Raw genomic sequence first — 14992 nt, forward strand, 5'->3', positions numbered from 1 at the left:
CTTTATCCATTCAACTCTTGATGGAGCTAAGTTGTTTCTACATCTTGGCTATTGTGAATGATGTTGCAACGTACATGACAGGACAAATATCCCTTTAGGATCATGGTGTTAATTTTTTGGAATACATACCCAGAAGTGGGATTGCTGGATCAAACAGTAATTCTCTTTTTAAGTTTTTGAGGAGCCTCCATTCTGTTTTCCAGCGGTTACATCATTTTACATCCCCACCAACAGTGTACAGGGTTCCACATCCTCGTCAACACTTGTTATCTTTTGTTTTTTGATAATGACCATCCTAACTGATGGGAGATGGTATCTCATTGTCATTTGATTTGCATTTTCTTGATGATTAGTGAGGGAGGAACTGAGCTTATCCCAAATTTACAGAATAGGAAACTGATGTCCAGAGATGAACTTACCAAGGTCACATGACTGGTAAGGGTCAGAGGTGGGATTTGAACCCAGGCAGAAAAGCTCCAGGATGTACGTGCCTGGCGAGTACGCTGCACTGTCTTCCATGTGCTTAGCAAACCTGGGATCATGCTGTTTTGTATTCTGTTCTTTTCTCTCAATGTCATATTGGAATGATTTCTCATAACATTAAATGTTCTGCTGAAACACGATTTTAAGGCGGTTGGTTGCATGATGGCCTATCTATGCTGTGGACACTTTATGTTTACTGGGCCTGGGACGTCCCAGATTTTCCCTTTTGCAGGAGACTCTGAGGACTACATCCTGCTTATTTATGTTTGCGGGTGCTTCTGATCATCGCTTTAGCATAAACCTTAGAAGCAAAATTACTGGGACAAGACTATACATATTTTAAGAACAAGTCATTCCAAAAAGATTGTACCAATTTACAGTCTTTCAAGAAGGTTCAAGATCTATCTTTCCCTGTTTTTTCTACCTTTGCTCTCACCGGTGGCTATAAGTCTCTTTGGTCTGCATTGGGTAAAGGATAAAAGTGGAAGGTGGGGGAAGATTGTTGCTTCGAAGATAAGACTTTGGGACTTACCTGGCGGTCCAGTGGTTAAGATTCCACACTGCCAATGCAGAGGACATGGGTTTGACCCTGGTTGGGGAATTAAGATCCCACATGCTATGCAGCGCAGACAAAAAAATAGAAATAAAATTAAAAAGTTGATGAAGATCAGAATTTCTCCTCATGTTGGTAGCACAGGCTACAAACATAGAGCCTCAGGAACAGTGGGCCCATTAACCGACACAGCTCCAGCCCTGGCCTTAGGCTCATCTAGGGAGGCAAAGCCTGACTTTTTCTGCTTGATATTACGGCAGTAAGCCACGCTGACACCATATGTCTCCCGACATGGATGCAGCAGTGCGTTCTAGTGGAAGCATCTCCTAATTCATCCATTCATTTATTCAACATGTATTTATTGAGGCCCTACTATGTGCCTGTAACCACTACTGGAGCCAGAAGATTGGAGGAGACTTCCTTCATCTGTACAATGGGGGTCATGCCCCGCAGGGGCTCATGGGGAGACAGTGAAATGCATATGTAATTAACCAGAGCTACTATTCTTACTCTTATTGGTAGTTTCTCCCCCACACAGACATTGCTTATGGTTCCATGAAGACCACTTGGAAAATGAGTTTGACAAACTGTTCACTTGAGTCTCCATTAAGCCCAGTGCATGATATTTGCTGTTTAAAAAAAATGCCATTTCTGCTCTCACCTTTTCCCCCTTTATCAGCTCTGCAACCAGTCCTCTTTCACCCCCCTCAAGCCGATCATAATCCAGTGGCACCCCAGAGGGACCAGGCCCACGTAACCGTGGACATACGGCAGGTGTGCACAGAGAAGGTAACTGCAAGGCTTAGGGGTGTGTTTCAGGGTGGGGTGACAAGACTGAAGTTAATGCCCTCCTCTCGCCCGACTGCAGCCTTTCCCTGGTCCCTGAAGAGGAAGCCCCTCACTCCTCTGGCCCCCTACCCACACCTGTGTTGCCTTCTCCATCTGGCCCTCCCCATTGGGGGTTGTCTCTTTATCTGTCTCCATGAATCGGTGGTGGGTTCCTAACCCAGCCCTCTATCCCTGGGGTCCACCACAGCACCTGGCACATAGTAGGTGCTCAGTAAATTTGTCCTGAATGGAGAGATGAGGAAGGAAGGGCGTCGTCCCTTTCGCTGATTTGTCTTGCCTGAGTAAAGGCCCATACCGTGCATTGCGTCGGGTGTGTTTTCCACCTTGTTTATTCTTCCCTGCTCCTTCTCTCATGTGGGTCTCCCTCCACCTCTGACCCCTGCTGTCCCCAGCCTGGGCCTCTGCTTCCAGGTGGGAAGAAGTGATGCTTCCACTCCAAATGTGCCAAACCATGGCAGCTCGAACCAGTGGTTTGTAGCTCTGCCCCTGGAGGAAGCTCAGAAACGCTGAAGGCTTAGTGCACCCTGGGGCCCCTTTACATGCGTGGCATCCTCGCCAGCAGCCTTGGAGGCCAAGGGAAGGAGCATGCTGGGCCCTGGAGGGGTGGGCATGGCTCAGGGATCCACACGGCCCATCACTTGGGAACTGGGACTAGAAAGGACACTGCAGGTGTGGGTGGCAGAGAGCTGGTGACTGGGGTGGGGGGACAAAGGGGAACCATCTCAGCTTGAAGGGCCTCACCCAGAACCCCCCTGGAGCAGGCCACTGCCAAAGGTCCTGTGAGATGGGAAGGGTAGAAGGTATTTTTATTACCCGTTACCATCCCTCTGAAAGAGGAGGGGGTGGAGTTGGTGGGGGCCATCACAAACTCTTCCACTGTCTAGAACACTCACGGCCACTTCCTTGGGGGCTGCCTCGCCCCAGTTGCAGTCACGTGGTGCTGGAGGAGACTGTCAATCACGTTGGGCAGGGCCACGTGATCAAGTAAAGCCAATCATAGTACCCCCAAGCCCCCCCCGCCAGGATTGTTGCTCTAGGGCTGGACACGTGATCTGAAGTGGCCCAGTCAGAGCCCTCCTTGGTATCCTGAGGTTTTTCGGAGCTTCTTTCCTTAGGGATTAGACGCGTTAGGGATATATGTGTAGAAGTGTGAGGGAAGAAAGTTGTCAGGCTAAGAGAATCAAAGATGAGAGATGGGAAAGAGTGAGGGAGAGAAAGAGGGAGCTGATTTCTTGGGTCCAGTCACTGAGATCTTCGCATCTCTGTGGTTCCTGTGTCCCAGATCCCCAGTGTCCTTCCAGTAAGTCTCCCCTTTCCTTGAAGCCAGTTGCAGTTGGGCTCCTCTCACTTGTGGTTCAGATCCTGCCCGATCATGATGCACCTCCCCGACCCAAAGAGAGGCACTCATTTGTATTAGCACCGCTGAGAATGGAGACTTTTATTCTTTGCTGAGAATGGGGCTTTGCAGAGCACCACAGCCCACCGCCATCCCTGGGCGGGAGTGCCCTACGTGTGAGTGAGTGTGTGTTTGGAGGGGGCCTGACTGCTGAAGCGGCCCCAGCCTTTACACTGCGGGAGCCAGGCCAACCCTGTTGTTTCCCCGATCGTAAACCGAGAAATACAGCCTCAGGAAGACGTCGCCCAGGATCCAGGTCTCCGAGTGGCTCATGTTCTCTGTGCCCCCTCCAAAGTTGCTGAAGCATTGGCCCCGAAGGTTCTGGGGGAGACGGAAATGCACACCAGTCAGCCTGAGCCCTTACCTGCCACCCTCTCGGCACCCGGAGCCGGCAGCTTCTCGGTTTTATTTCCCTCCTTTGGTAAGAACCAAGGGGCTCTCTCAGCAGCTGCGGAAGTGGGGTGCCCATCCAAGACCGAGAACGGCCAAGGCATGTGGTTGCCATGAGGGAGAGGGGCTGGGGGAGGGGAGGACGGGAGTTTGGGATTAGCAGATGCAAAGCACTATAGAGAGGATGGGTAAACAACAAGGCCCTGATGTAGAGCCCAGGGAGCTCTATTCAAGATCCCGTGATAAACTAGTGGAAAAGAATAAGAAAAAGGATACAAATACATGTATAACTGAGTCAGTTCGCTGTACAGCAGAAATTAACACAACATTGTATATCAACTATACTTGAATAAAATGTTAAACAAGAGCAAGGATGGCCTGTAACTCCCCTCATTCCTTCTGACCCTGCTCGCCGTTTCCTCTGCAGGGAATGCCTTTGCTTCTCCCTCTTCCCCACGACCCGTTCTTAGAGACCGCGCTCAGCCCCTCTAGGAAGGCTTCCTGGCCCCACGCTCGCCCTCCCTGGCCACTCCAGGCCGGGTTGGGTGACTCACCCTGGTGCTCCCTTGTGTACAGCCCTCATCAGTCTAATCTGTGCCCGGAACCCCTCGGCTCAGCCCCCAGAGGTGCCATTTGCATGGGGTCCAGTGTAGATTCGCCTGGACCCATGCAGGCCTCCTCGAGCCTCCATGAGGCTGGGGGTTTAGAATGACTGAAATTCCCTTTGTTCCTCAAAGCCTTTGAGCCCATCACCCTCCTCTGAACTCCCATAGGGAGCTGACATTGAGCCTCAACCCTGTGCAAGGGCCGTGCGGTCACTGTGCACCCTTAATTCACGGGAGCGTGCAGCCTCCCCACAGGGGGCTCTGGTACCCCAACTCACAGAGTGGGAACTGGGGCTTAGCAAGGGGAAGTCGCAGGCGAGGACGAGGGTCGCCATGTAATTTGTCATCCAAACCAGGACACCTTCGAGGTGGGAGGGAGACCGTTAACCATTATGGTGGGACAGCACACTGAGACTGTGCCCACCCACCCCACTTGTCACTTGGCCTATTGCAGGGATTGCTAGAGCTGACTTTCCGTGTTCATCTATCTGAGGGCTCAGGTTGAACTGAAGCTCTTTGAGGGCAGAGGCCCTTAGTGTCCCCTTCTCCTTGTGCCTCGCACCAGGCCGGCACGCGGTAGTGTTCCACTTATTTCAGGATGATGGAAGTCCCAGACTGCCCCTTACTCTCAAGTGGTTGGTTTTGTGGGAGGCACTGGCCCAGCCACAGGGGCTCCGTGGCATCTGCAATGGTGTGGCTTGGCCTGCAGAGGGCGCCCTCCCGCAAGCAGGAGCCCAAGGGTTCCTGCAATTGCACCAGGGCTGGCCCTTCACCTTTCTGATGTAGGCTTGCGGGGGCAGTGGGTAGTTGTTGCCGTTGATGCTGAAGACGATGGTAGGCAGGCGAGCCACGTAGCTGCATGAAACCGCATACTGTCAGAGGAAGAGGGAGAGAGGTTGGCCCAGGTGATCCCTGGTGCGTGGAGAGCCCCGGAGTGACCCTGTGGCGTGACCCTTCACCTCATTATCGACAAGGCGGGCGCCGATGAGCCTTCGGAGGGCCGTGACCACTCTACTTGGGCCAACTAGGAACGAGGTCCCGGTATCCACAATGGCTTGGCAGCCGCGGAAACAACCAAAAAACCACACCGTTCACGGTGATGCTGGGAGACAGTGGGACAGAGTGGACACCAGGATCACTGTGAAGTCTCCCCCCATGACTGCCCCCCTCCCTGACTGTCTCCCTTCAGCTCACGCCCTGACCCTGTTTTCCTTTGCTCTGGTCACCTAACCTTCGCTGACTTCCTTTCAGCTCCTGAGTGCATCAGGCTCTTTGGTGCCTCAGGGCCTTGGCATGTGCTGGTCGCCCTTCCTAGAAGACCCCCATCCCCTTTGTCTAGCTAATTTGTCCTCATCTTCCAGGTTCCAGCTTGCTTGTCATTTTTTCAGGGAAATCTTCCCCCCAGACTAGATCAGGCTCCTGTCTTGGTCACTCTCTGTAGACTCCTCCTCATTTCTAGCATGTACCGAAGTGGAAATTCATTATTATGTGTGTGACTCGTTTCATGTACGTCTGCCTTACTAGATGTAAGGGCAAGTTGTAGCCTCAGTGCCTCTCTCAAGTGCCTAGCACACAGCGGATGCACAATGTATGTTTGTTGAATGAATGAATGAATGAAAAAGTGGATGAGGAACAACCAGAGCCCTGTATGTGCTGCGTGACCGATAACGGGTCAACCCACACAGTGAAGATGGGGGTTCCCCGGGGCAGCAGTTGCTGAGAGCAGGGGTGTCGGAGACACAGGCTGCCCTGGGAGAGGTTGTCTCCCAGCATGGCCCACCCACACAGCTCAGACACTGAGGGCCCCGGCCAGGCGATGCCTGAGCTAGCCCAGGGGGCCTCCAAAGGACATGTAAGCTTTTGTCTGAGGGTATCACTCAGAATCCCGTCAATTATAGCCCCTTGTTCTCAGGCCACTCCTGGATCCCGGCTTCCTGATTCTCTCTGTCACAGCCCCCGCCCCACTGTGTGCCCGGGATGGGGGGTGGCTATGGGTGGGGGGAGTGTCTCTTTGTATGAGTTGCTTTCAGGTCTCAAGAATGCAGCCAACCTCTCTCCACTGCTGGGGAGTTTCTCCCTAAGGAAACCAGTTTTCCTGGTTTGTCCAGGACTTTCCCTGTTTTGAAACTGGTAGTTTTGTGTAGTGAGAGCTCCCTGGGTCCCGGGTAGCCCTAGACAGTTGGTCAACTTATCACAACCCTGTTCAGGCTGGTGAAATCTTCCCTGATCCTCTTTTCACTGCACTTTAGGGTCTTCAAACCGTGCTCCCTGCCTTACAGCGTAGTGGGTGCAGCCCTCTTGGGCTGCACACGTCTCTCTGAACCCTGTTCAGGACCCTGGTCAGAGCCCTGGTCAGGGGTCTGGGGTGATTATGAACCCATGGGTGGTGTGTGTATCTGTGTGTGTTTCTGTGTGTATCTGTGTGCCTGTGCCTGTGTTTATACGTGTGTCTTTGGGGGTGGAGCGTATATCTGTGTGTGTGACTGTGTGTCTGTGCGTTTATTTGTGTGTCTGCATGTGTCCGTGTGCATGTGTGGGAGCATCACTTGGGGTGGCCCTCAGAGGGAGAGGCTTACCGGTTCATGGTTATCTGCCAGTAGTGGGGTTGGGACACTGGTATCCACTGGAGCTTTCCTTTGTGGTAGCTGTGGTCCACCCCACCCAACATCAACATGCTGCCATTCTCCTTCTGGCTGAGGAGAGAAGGAAGAGGGAGGGCTCGTTGTAGGAGAATAACGGCAGACACTGTCTGAGGGCTGTGCTTCTCCACCCATCCGAGGCACTATTAGGGTCCCCATTTTACAGAGACGGAAATTGAGGCCCGGAGGGATTGAGGACCTGTCCGAGGTGGGTCACCGACTAGTGAGTGGCACAGAAGGGGTTCGAAGCTGGGCAGCCTGGCTGGGCTCCGACCACCCACCCATCTGAAGAGGGCCCGGTCCCCTCCAGCAACCAGAGTGCTCAGAGATACCCTCAGAGGACACCGAGCCGGAGGGGTCTGGCTGCCCCCTCGCCTAGCCTGTCATTGCTCAGAAAAGCCGAGGCCCGAGGGTGCCAAGGGTGTGGGTTCAGGCTCACCCAGGGTTGGCTTCACCAGCGTGTGTGACCTGTGCCATCCATGGGGCCTCACACTCAGCAGGGCCCTGAGCCTCTGCTATCCCTCTCTTGAAATTCCTAATACTTTTTTTTTTTTTTTTGCGGTACGCGGGCCTCTCACTGCTGTGGCTTCTCCCGTTGCGGAGCACAGGCTCTGGACGCACAGGCTCAGCGGCCATGGCTCACGGGCCCAGCCGCTCCGTGGCATGTGGGATATTCCCGGACCAGGGCACGAACCCGCGTCCCCTGCATCGGCAGGCGGACTCGCAACAACTGCGCCACCAGGGAAGCCCCTCCTGATCCTTTTTGAACAAGACGTCCCACGTTTTCATTTCGCACTGGCGCCTGCGAATTGTGTAGCTGCTTCTGGGCTCCTGGTAAAATGTTAGTGAGGAGGAAACATTCCCGCCATCCCTCTCCTTCCTCCCGTATGAAATCCATCAGCACATCCTGTTGTTGCCTTTTCCTCCAACCTGTATCCTGACACCTTCCACGGCTCTCCCTCTTCCCTTCACACCCCTCTGGACCAAGCTGCTGCCCCTGAGCCCATGAGCATGCTTGTGTTCCCATAAAACTTTATTTACCAAAACCAGTGGCAGGGCCAGATGTGGCCCTGGGGCCATAGTTATCCCGGGCTAGACTGTCTCTCAGGAAACTTCTGGATCAGGTGGGCTACAACTTTTCATGCAACTGAAAGCATCTTACAGCTGACTTAGAGAGAGGGCTTGTGCAGTTCGGACTTACCTGCTCAAGTAGAAGGCAAAGACCGGCTGAGGAATGAGACTTCGTCTCTTCAGGGTGTCGAAGATGGGGGTGGTCCCTTGGGTGGCGAGGCTGGGGTAGCCCAAGCCCAGGATGCCATCAAAGGGTGCATGCTCCATCCCATACTGTGACTTGCTCAGGCCAAATGGCTGGCCCATGTCAATAAGTTTCCCGATCTGTGGGAGAGGAGAGTGTTCCCACATAAAGGTTTGGGAAGTGGGGCTGGGACTGGGCTGGGCTGGAGACGCCATGAGCACCGCAGAGAAGAACTGCGGCCTGGCTGTGCCCTGGGTTGACCTCAGGTAGTTAGACCAAGCTGGGACTGGAATTTGGGTTCCATTTGTCCTGGGCTGTGGCTTTTAACCAACACCTGCCCATCCTGCAAACACCATGTGAAGTGAGTGAAATTGGCCACATGCTTCCTGTGCAGGTGGAAAAACAAGGACTCAACAGGACCAAATGGTTCCCACTGGAGGACAAAATGAGTAGAGAGCAGGATAGTCTTCTCTTTGGCATCACTATGATCTGATGACAGAAATGGACTGAATTCATTGCAGTGCATTGTGGAATTTGCATCCGCCCAGGAAGACAGAAGCCCATTTTACAATGTCGCTGCGAGGGTACTTAATGAAAATTCTGCCTGGGAAACACGCTTTGGGGATGTGTGTGTGCATGTGTGTGTGCGTGTGGGAGAGAGAGAGAGAGAGAGAGAGAGAGAGAGAACTCAGGCCCTTTGGGGGATGCAGGCAATACGTTTTATAAGACACTCAAAGGCCCCCTCTTAGGGGCCCCCGTTTATCAGGCCCCTCCCACATCTGTGGCCCCCTGCTTTCCCTGTCTGGATTCCCGAAGCCCTCAGTTCCCAGCAACCGCCCAAGATCAGTTTTATCCTCTCCCCAAATACCGCACACCTGCATGAATCCTGACTGGCCAGCCCAGCTCCACCATTTACCTGATGCCTGACCTTGGCAAGGCCCTGGCTTTCTGCACCTCAGTTCCCTCATCTGTATAGTGGAGCTAATCATAGCATTTGCTATGTGGGGTTGCTGCAGGAGTAAACGAGTTATTGCCGTGAAAGTACCTGGCACAGCCTGAGGATATAAGAGTGGGTGCTTTTTTCCCCTCTCTCCCTGCTCCCAGCAAAATGAACCTTGAGCTGCTCATGGGCAAAGGAGCTGCAAATCCACACCCCAAGCCACTCTCTGGCTCAGCCATTCTGGGAGTTTGTGTGTCAGCAGGGACACTGTCTCCCCAGGGACACAACACTGTGGGGTGGGCAGCCAGCCACTAGGGGACTTTGGGAAAGACGGGCCCTCCCAGTTGGCCCTGCATCTGTTTTGTAAGCTGCAGTTGATCCCAGGGCCAGCCCTGACTCGGCTTCTGGTTTCCAGTTACCCGAACAGTGTCGTAGCCAAGAAATCCAACCATCCTCCCGGAGCCGTAGGTGAGGTCGACGGGCATGCCCGAGAGCCGGAAGGTGGTGGACACGTGAGGGTTGAAGACATTGTGTGTATCTGCGGACACAAGAGATGTGTGTCCGTCAGGTGCCAAGGACGGAGAAGGGGGTGGGAGGGGGAGTACAAGATGGGCGGGGGGGGCAGGTACTCACAGCAGGGGACACTGTCGCAGTAGGTGGAAGGCACCCACAAGTCAGCTGAGCCGGTGTCAAAGACGACCTTGAACTGCTGAGGGGGCGTTCCAATGCTGATGTTGCCGACATAGGCTAGCTACAGGGGCCGGGGAGGGGTGGTGTGGTCAGACCTGGCTGCCCTGGCCGCCCTCGATTCCCAGAGTACTGCTTCCCTCGAGGTGTCCCGTGTCTCCTGAGATCACTTTCCAACCGCCCCACCTCACAGCCTCTGCTCAGACCGGTGCCTTCATTTGATTGTTTTCTTTTTTTTCCTCCATGCGGGCTCTTAGTTCCCTGACCAGGGATCGAACTCGGTCCCCCTGCAGTGGAAGTGCAGAGTCTTAAGCACTGGACCTCCAGGCGAGTCCTGATGCGTTCATTTGAGAAGCTCTCCAGTCTCCCCTTTAAGGCCCAGCCTGTTTCTTTCTCCAGTTGGCCCTCCTAGGTCACCCCAGGCCACCTCCTCTAAACTCAGACCACGTCCTATCACCACCACGCTGCTGGCCCTTTTATTTGACATGTATTTACTCTTTGCCTATCACTCAGGCTGTCCTATGCATTCTTGAGGAAGAGACGAGACCTTTTTTTAAAATCAATAACAATAACCATAGTGTTAGATTTTTATGGCGTCACAGGCCATAGGGGCTCAGTAACTTTTTACCGGTGTCCTTCTTGGATCTGTGGAGGCTGAACTTTGTCTGCCTGGGGTTTCAATCTTGATTTGCAGTTGGCTTTATCTTTGGATCAGACATGGCTCACCTTTCATCTGTAACTCAGTGGCTCACTTAGTTCAGGAGGAACAATCTCCCTCAAACTAATGACATATCTTTGGCAAGAAATGGGCGTTTACCTGCCACCTGGTCATTGCTGAGCCCAGTTACCACCGACCAAGAGTTGAGGATGAGAGTGCCCTCTTCTCTGGGAATGGGGTCCGTATTCCCCAGTGTTTCTGCTTCCTGCAGGAGCCCTAGCCCCACCACACCGCCTGGCGCCTCCAGATGAACCCCAGTGCCAGGCCAGAGCACCAGGGGGCGCTGTAGAGTGCCATCCGCCCAACACACTCACATCCAGGTAGTTCCTCAGGGGATGAAGAGACAATTTTGGGTCATGAGCGACATTCTGGGACCTGTCGTCATTGTTATTCAACAGGAAGTTTGTCAGCAAGTTTTTTTCCCTGAGGGTTTCTCGCATGGTCTTCATCTTTGTTAGAGGGATTCTTTCACCGAGCATTGGGGAAAGGAAACAAAGAAGGGTCAGCAATCAGCTGTCTGTGTTATAGTATGACTGTCATACCTTGCATTGTAATGGCACTGTGTATATTCCAAGCATTTTTTATGAGTGTCCTCTCATATCAGGACGCTATGCAAAGGCGATGGCTAATGCCTAGGTTTGACTACAGGTTCTGTTGTGTAATCTTGGGTAAGCCATATGACCATTTGGAGTCAGTTTCCCCAAGGGTAGGTAAAAACATGGAATATAATAACCCCCATCGCCCATATAGAATGTTTTGGGTATTAAGTGAGATGATGTATGTAATGTACCTGATATGTAAAAAGTGTCAACAATGACAGCCATTCCCATTGCTATTGCCATCCCACTGTATCTTTTTCTAAGAAGTTCTGGGAAGGAGTCCAAAGCGGGATCATTATCCTCTTTTTACAGGGAGGAATTTGAAATGCAGGGAGTTTGCGACTTGGCTGTGGTCACACTGCTTGTTAGAGGTAAATCAGCCTAGAAGTAGCCTTCCAGATCTTTCTCCAGGGCTCAAGCAGAAGAGAGGGGTGAGAGAGGAAGCCAGGAGATGGGGAATAAATTAGGGAAAATAAGAAGCTAGAGAAACAAGGAAGAGTCAAAGTAGAAAAAACAAAACAAAACAAAAAAACTGAAAACTCAGAGAGTTCTGCATGCACAGAGACATCCAAAGGGGATGGAGAGATAAAGGAGAGAGATACAGAGATGAAGACACAGACACATACACAGAAATGCAGAGAGAGCAGAGAGAATACCTAGAAGCAATCACAGGAGAAATGCTGTTCATAGGACCACATTTACAGTTGCACAGGTTGTGCACTGAGCAATTCCAAGGAGTGCCATTTTCACATAAGTCATGATGTGACTGGCACCCCCAGAGTTGTGCAGCCCTGCAGGCCTACCCCAAGACGCTTGGGCCCCATGTTGCCCATGGCATGGTACTCATCAATAAGTGAGAGTTGAACTTCAAGAGTGTCAGGGAATGATTACATTCCCTTCTAACCCTGATGGGTGGAAGAATAAGAGGACAAGGAAGACCCCAGAAAGAGAGATGATGCCACTTACAGTCCCCGCACTTACATGACTAGGCACTCTGAGAGGGCCACCAGCCCAAGGATCCCAAGCCACTTCATGCTTCTTTTCTGGGTCCAAGTACTCAGGAAAGAGTGAGTTCTGAGCATGCAGTGGTGGCCAAGAGTTCCTAGTTATATACGCTCTGACATGCCCTAATTGTCCCCCTTAGGCCACTAATGGATCTGATTAGAAATACGAACCTCTCGATAAAATCTTTACCTCCATCAGTGTCTGTGGGGAGTGGAACTGGAAAATTCTCAGAATACAGAGATTTCTACTGTAATCTCTTCCTTGGGGCTTGGCTGAAAAACCAAACTAAACTGCACGGACTAACTAAGAGTGGGCAGACTGTTGCCAACTTGGAGATAAAACACTGCTAACAACGTGATAAAAGTCAATGCTAGGGGCCATGCTTGACATTCGTGATCTCATGTGGTCTTCCGAGCAACTTCATGAGGCGTGCATTGCTGTCCTCAGCTGGCGAAGAGATCGCTAGGAGGAAAAGAGTTCAAATGGCAAAGTGAAGACTTTAGGGGCAGCCCAGTGACATATGAGTGGCTTTACGTAGTGGGACAGATGGCACAGATCAGGGGCACCTAGGATGTCAATCTGCATCAAAGGTCTGGGCTAGAGTAGTATTACAATTGCACAGTTTCACTATTGGGAGAAATGTGATGCATGCATCCACAAGATACTTTATATCGTCCAACAAACATACACGGAGGACCCTGTGTGCTGGGATCTAGGTCAGATGCTGGAAAGTCAAAGTCAAGTAAGACACAGGAGGTCCTTATCTTCAGGGAGCTAGCAGTCTAGGGCAGTTCTCACAAACTCACGACCCAGGAGGCAAGAGAAATAAATGGAAGGGCTGGGCGGGCATCAGGGACACAGGGCAGCACATGCCCTACCACTGGGGGCAGTCGCTCCTCAGCTCCCACCAGCGGCTGGTTGGCAAATTTTCAAGAGAAGTTAGAAGTCTGGATATTTATGTCAAATCCCCTGATTTTAAATGTTAGCGACTAATTTTTTTTGTTTTTTTCAAAAAATATAGTGTGAGCCAAACCTCAAACAACTAACTGTGTGCTGGATTCAGCCTGCAGCTGTGCATGTTTTTAATTCTGGCTAGAGGTGGGAGTAGAGAGGGGACAGAGAGGGGGTTCAATTCATGTTGGTCGAATGAGTAAGAGACCGAATGCATCTTAACCATGTTAATTTTCCTTCCTTTTGTAAAGAAAGATTACCAGGGTCATATAAACCAATGAATTTAATAATGTCCCCTTGCTGAGCATCTGGTATAATTCCCCACTAGGATCCATGCCTTGAAACATTTTCTCTACCAAACCAAGCATGCAAAGAAATAATTTCTAAGTGTCTTATCAGTCAAAGAAGACAAAACAGATCACTCAGAGCTCCTGCTCAGCCTGAGGTGAACAGGGCTACCTGTTAAACTGTTATTCCAGCCAAAGTAAAGATGATGGAGTTTTATGGTTCCTTCCAGGATTCCCAGGACGTGGGTGATCCTGCGTGAGATCTATCCAGGCCTGTCCCTTGGGTAGAACAACGGGAGGCTGGCCTGGTCACCAGGTGGGTGATAGATTGGGTGCTGCGTCTTCCTACTCATTTTTGAATGTTGTTAAATTTCAGTTTTGGTGTTTCAGTCCCTACGCAGGGGATCTGACGGCAACTAGCAAGTGACACACACTATACCATTTAGCTCAGCAATTCTACTTCTAGGGAATTATCCCAAAGATACACTGGTGGGCTTCCCTGGTGGCGCAGCGGTTGAGAGTCCACCTGCCGATTCAGGGGACACGGGTTCTGCCCCGGTCCAGGAAGATCCCACATGCCACAGAGCGGCTGGGCCCGTGAGCCATGGCCGCTGAGCCTGCGCGTCCGGAGCCTGTGCTCCGCAATGGGAGAGGCCACAGCAGTGAGAGGCCCGCGAACTGCAAAAAAAAAAAAAAAAAAAAAGATACACTGGCAAAAAGACATATGTACAAGCCATTCACTGCAACATTGTTTGTAAAATGAAAAGATTAGAAACTTACCTGTAGTGACCATCCACGAGGGAGTGTTCAATAAGGCATAGGGCATCTGAACAACTAGAGAGAGGCGTGGAATGGGTGAGATCTTCAGGGTGCACTGTTTAGTTTTTAAAAAAGAGGGACCAAAAAAGTGCTTGTAGTTTGTTACTTTTACATACACATATATGTCTATTTTCAATAAAACTAAAAAAACCTGTAATTTATGGGGGAGGGGCAGGGACAGAAGTGTGATTTTTCGTCTTATAGTTTGACTTTGCAACCATGTAAATGTGTTCCAGAATTTAAAAATACGTAAATAAACACATCTGTCGAAATTGAGAACTAAGACAAATGAGCCTAATTCTATCAAGTTGGTGACCCAGCCGCACACAACAAAACATTACTTAAGTGGCTTTAAAATGCAGAATTTTGACCTACATTCAGAGTGGGATATCTTCTAAGAACAAAGACAAACACACAAACACATCCTCCCTCCAAAACCAAACCCAAAACAAAAAACCAAAGAAATCTGCAACTATATCCAGCACCTTCTTGTTGGTGATATTGCTAGTTATTTCGAGAGTATCTTATGTATGTGACGGGTTAAAGCAAGTAAGTGACTGATGCTAATGTTGTCATGAAGCACGACTTCCAGTGGAAGAGAGAAAAGATGTTTACGTATAAAACAAAAGCTTAAGTAAAACCTTGCGGTCTGAAAACTTGAATTGGAAGTATAAGTTTGTACCAATTAATTATTTTCCTTTTTTTTTTTTAAAGAAAATCTCTACCTTCTGGGTCTGACCACTGAAAAGCCTAGAAGCAATGGCAACTTGATACCAGTGACTATCCTGAAGCCTAGCCTGTGGCCTCTAAACACCA

General features: G+C 50.9%; 1 protein-coding gene across 1 annotated transcript; it reads right to left on the reverse strand.

Moving 5' to 3' along the window:
* Positions 1-3449: 3449 nt before the first annotated feature.
* LOC114885409 (pregnancy-associated glycoprotein 2-like) lies at positions 3450-12166 on the reverse strand. Its single transcript, XM_029205648.1, is given in 10 exon segments — positions 3450-3602; positions 5050-5148; positions 5236-5355; positions 5357-5378; positions 6853-6969; positions 8117-8310; positions 9530-9648; positions 9744-9861; positions 10830-10980; positions 12096-12166. Coding segments are annotated over 10 exon segments (1146 nt in total). The 5' UTR covers positions 12149-12166.
* Between the last annotated feature and the right edge of the window lie 2826 nt (positions 12167-14992).

This window comes from Monodon monoceros, unplaced genomic scaffold (assembly GCF_005190385.1).
Source record: "Monodon monoceros isolate NGI ecotype Baffin Bay Population unplaced genomic scaffold, NGI_Narwhal_1 Contig1446_ctg1, whole genome shotgun sequence".
Classification (NCBI taxonomy): Eukaryota; Metazoa; Chordata; class Mammalia; order Artiodactyla; family Monodontidae; genus Monodon; species Monodon monoceros.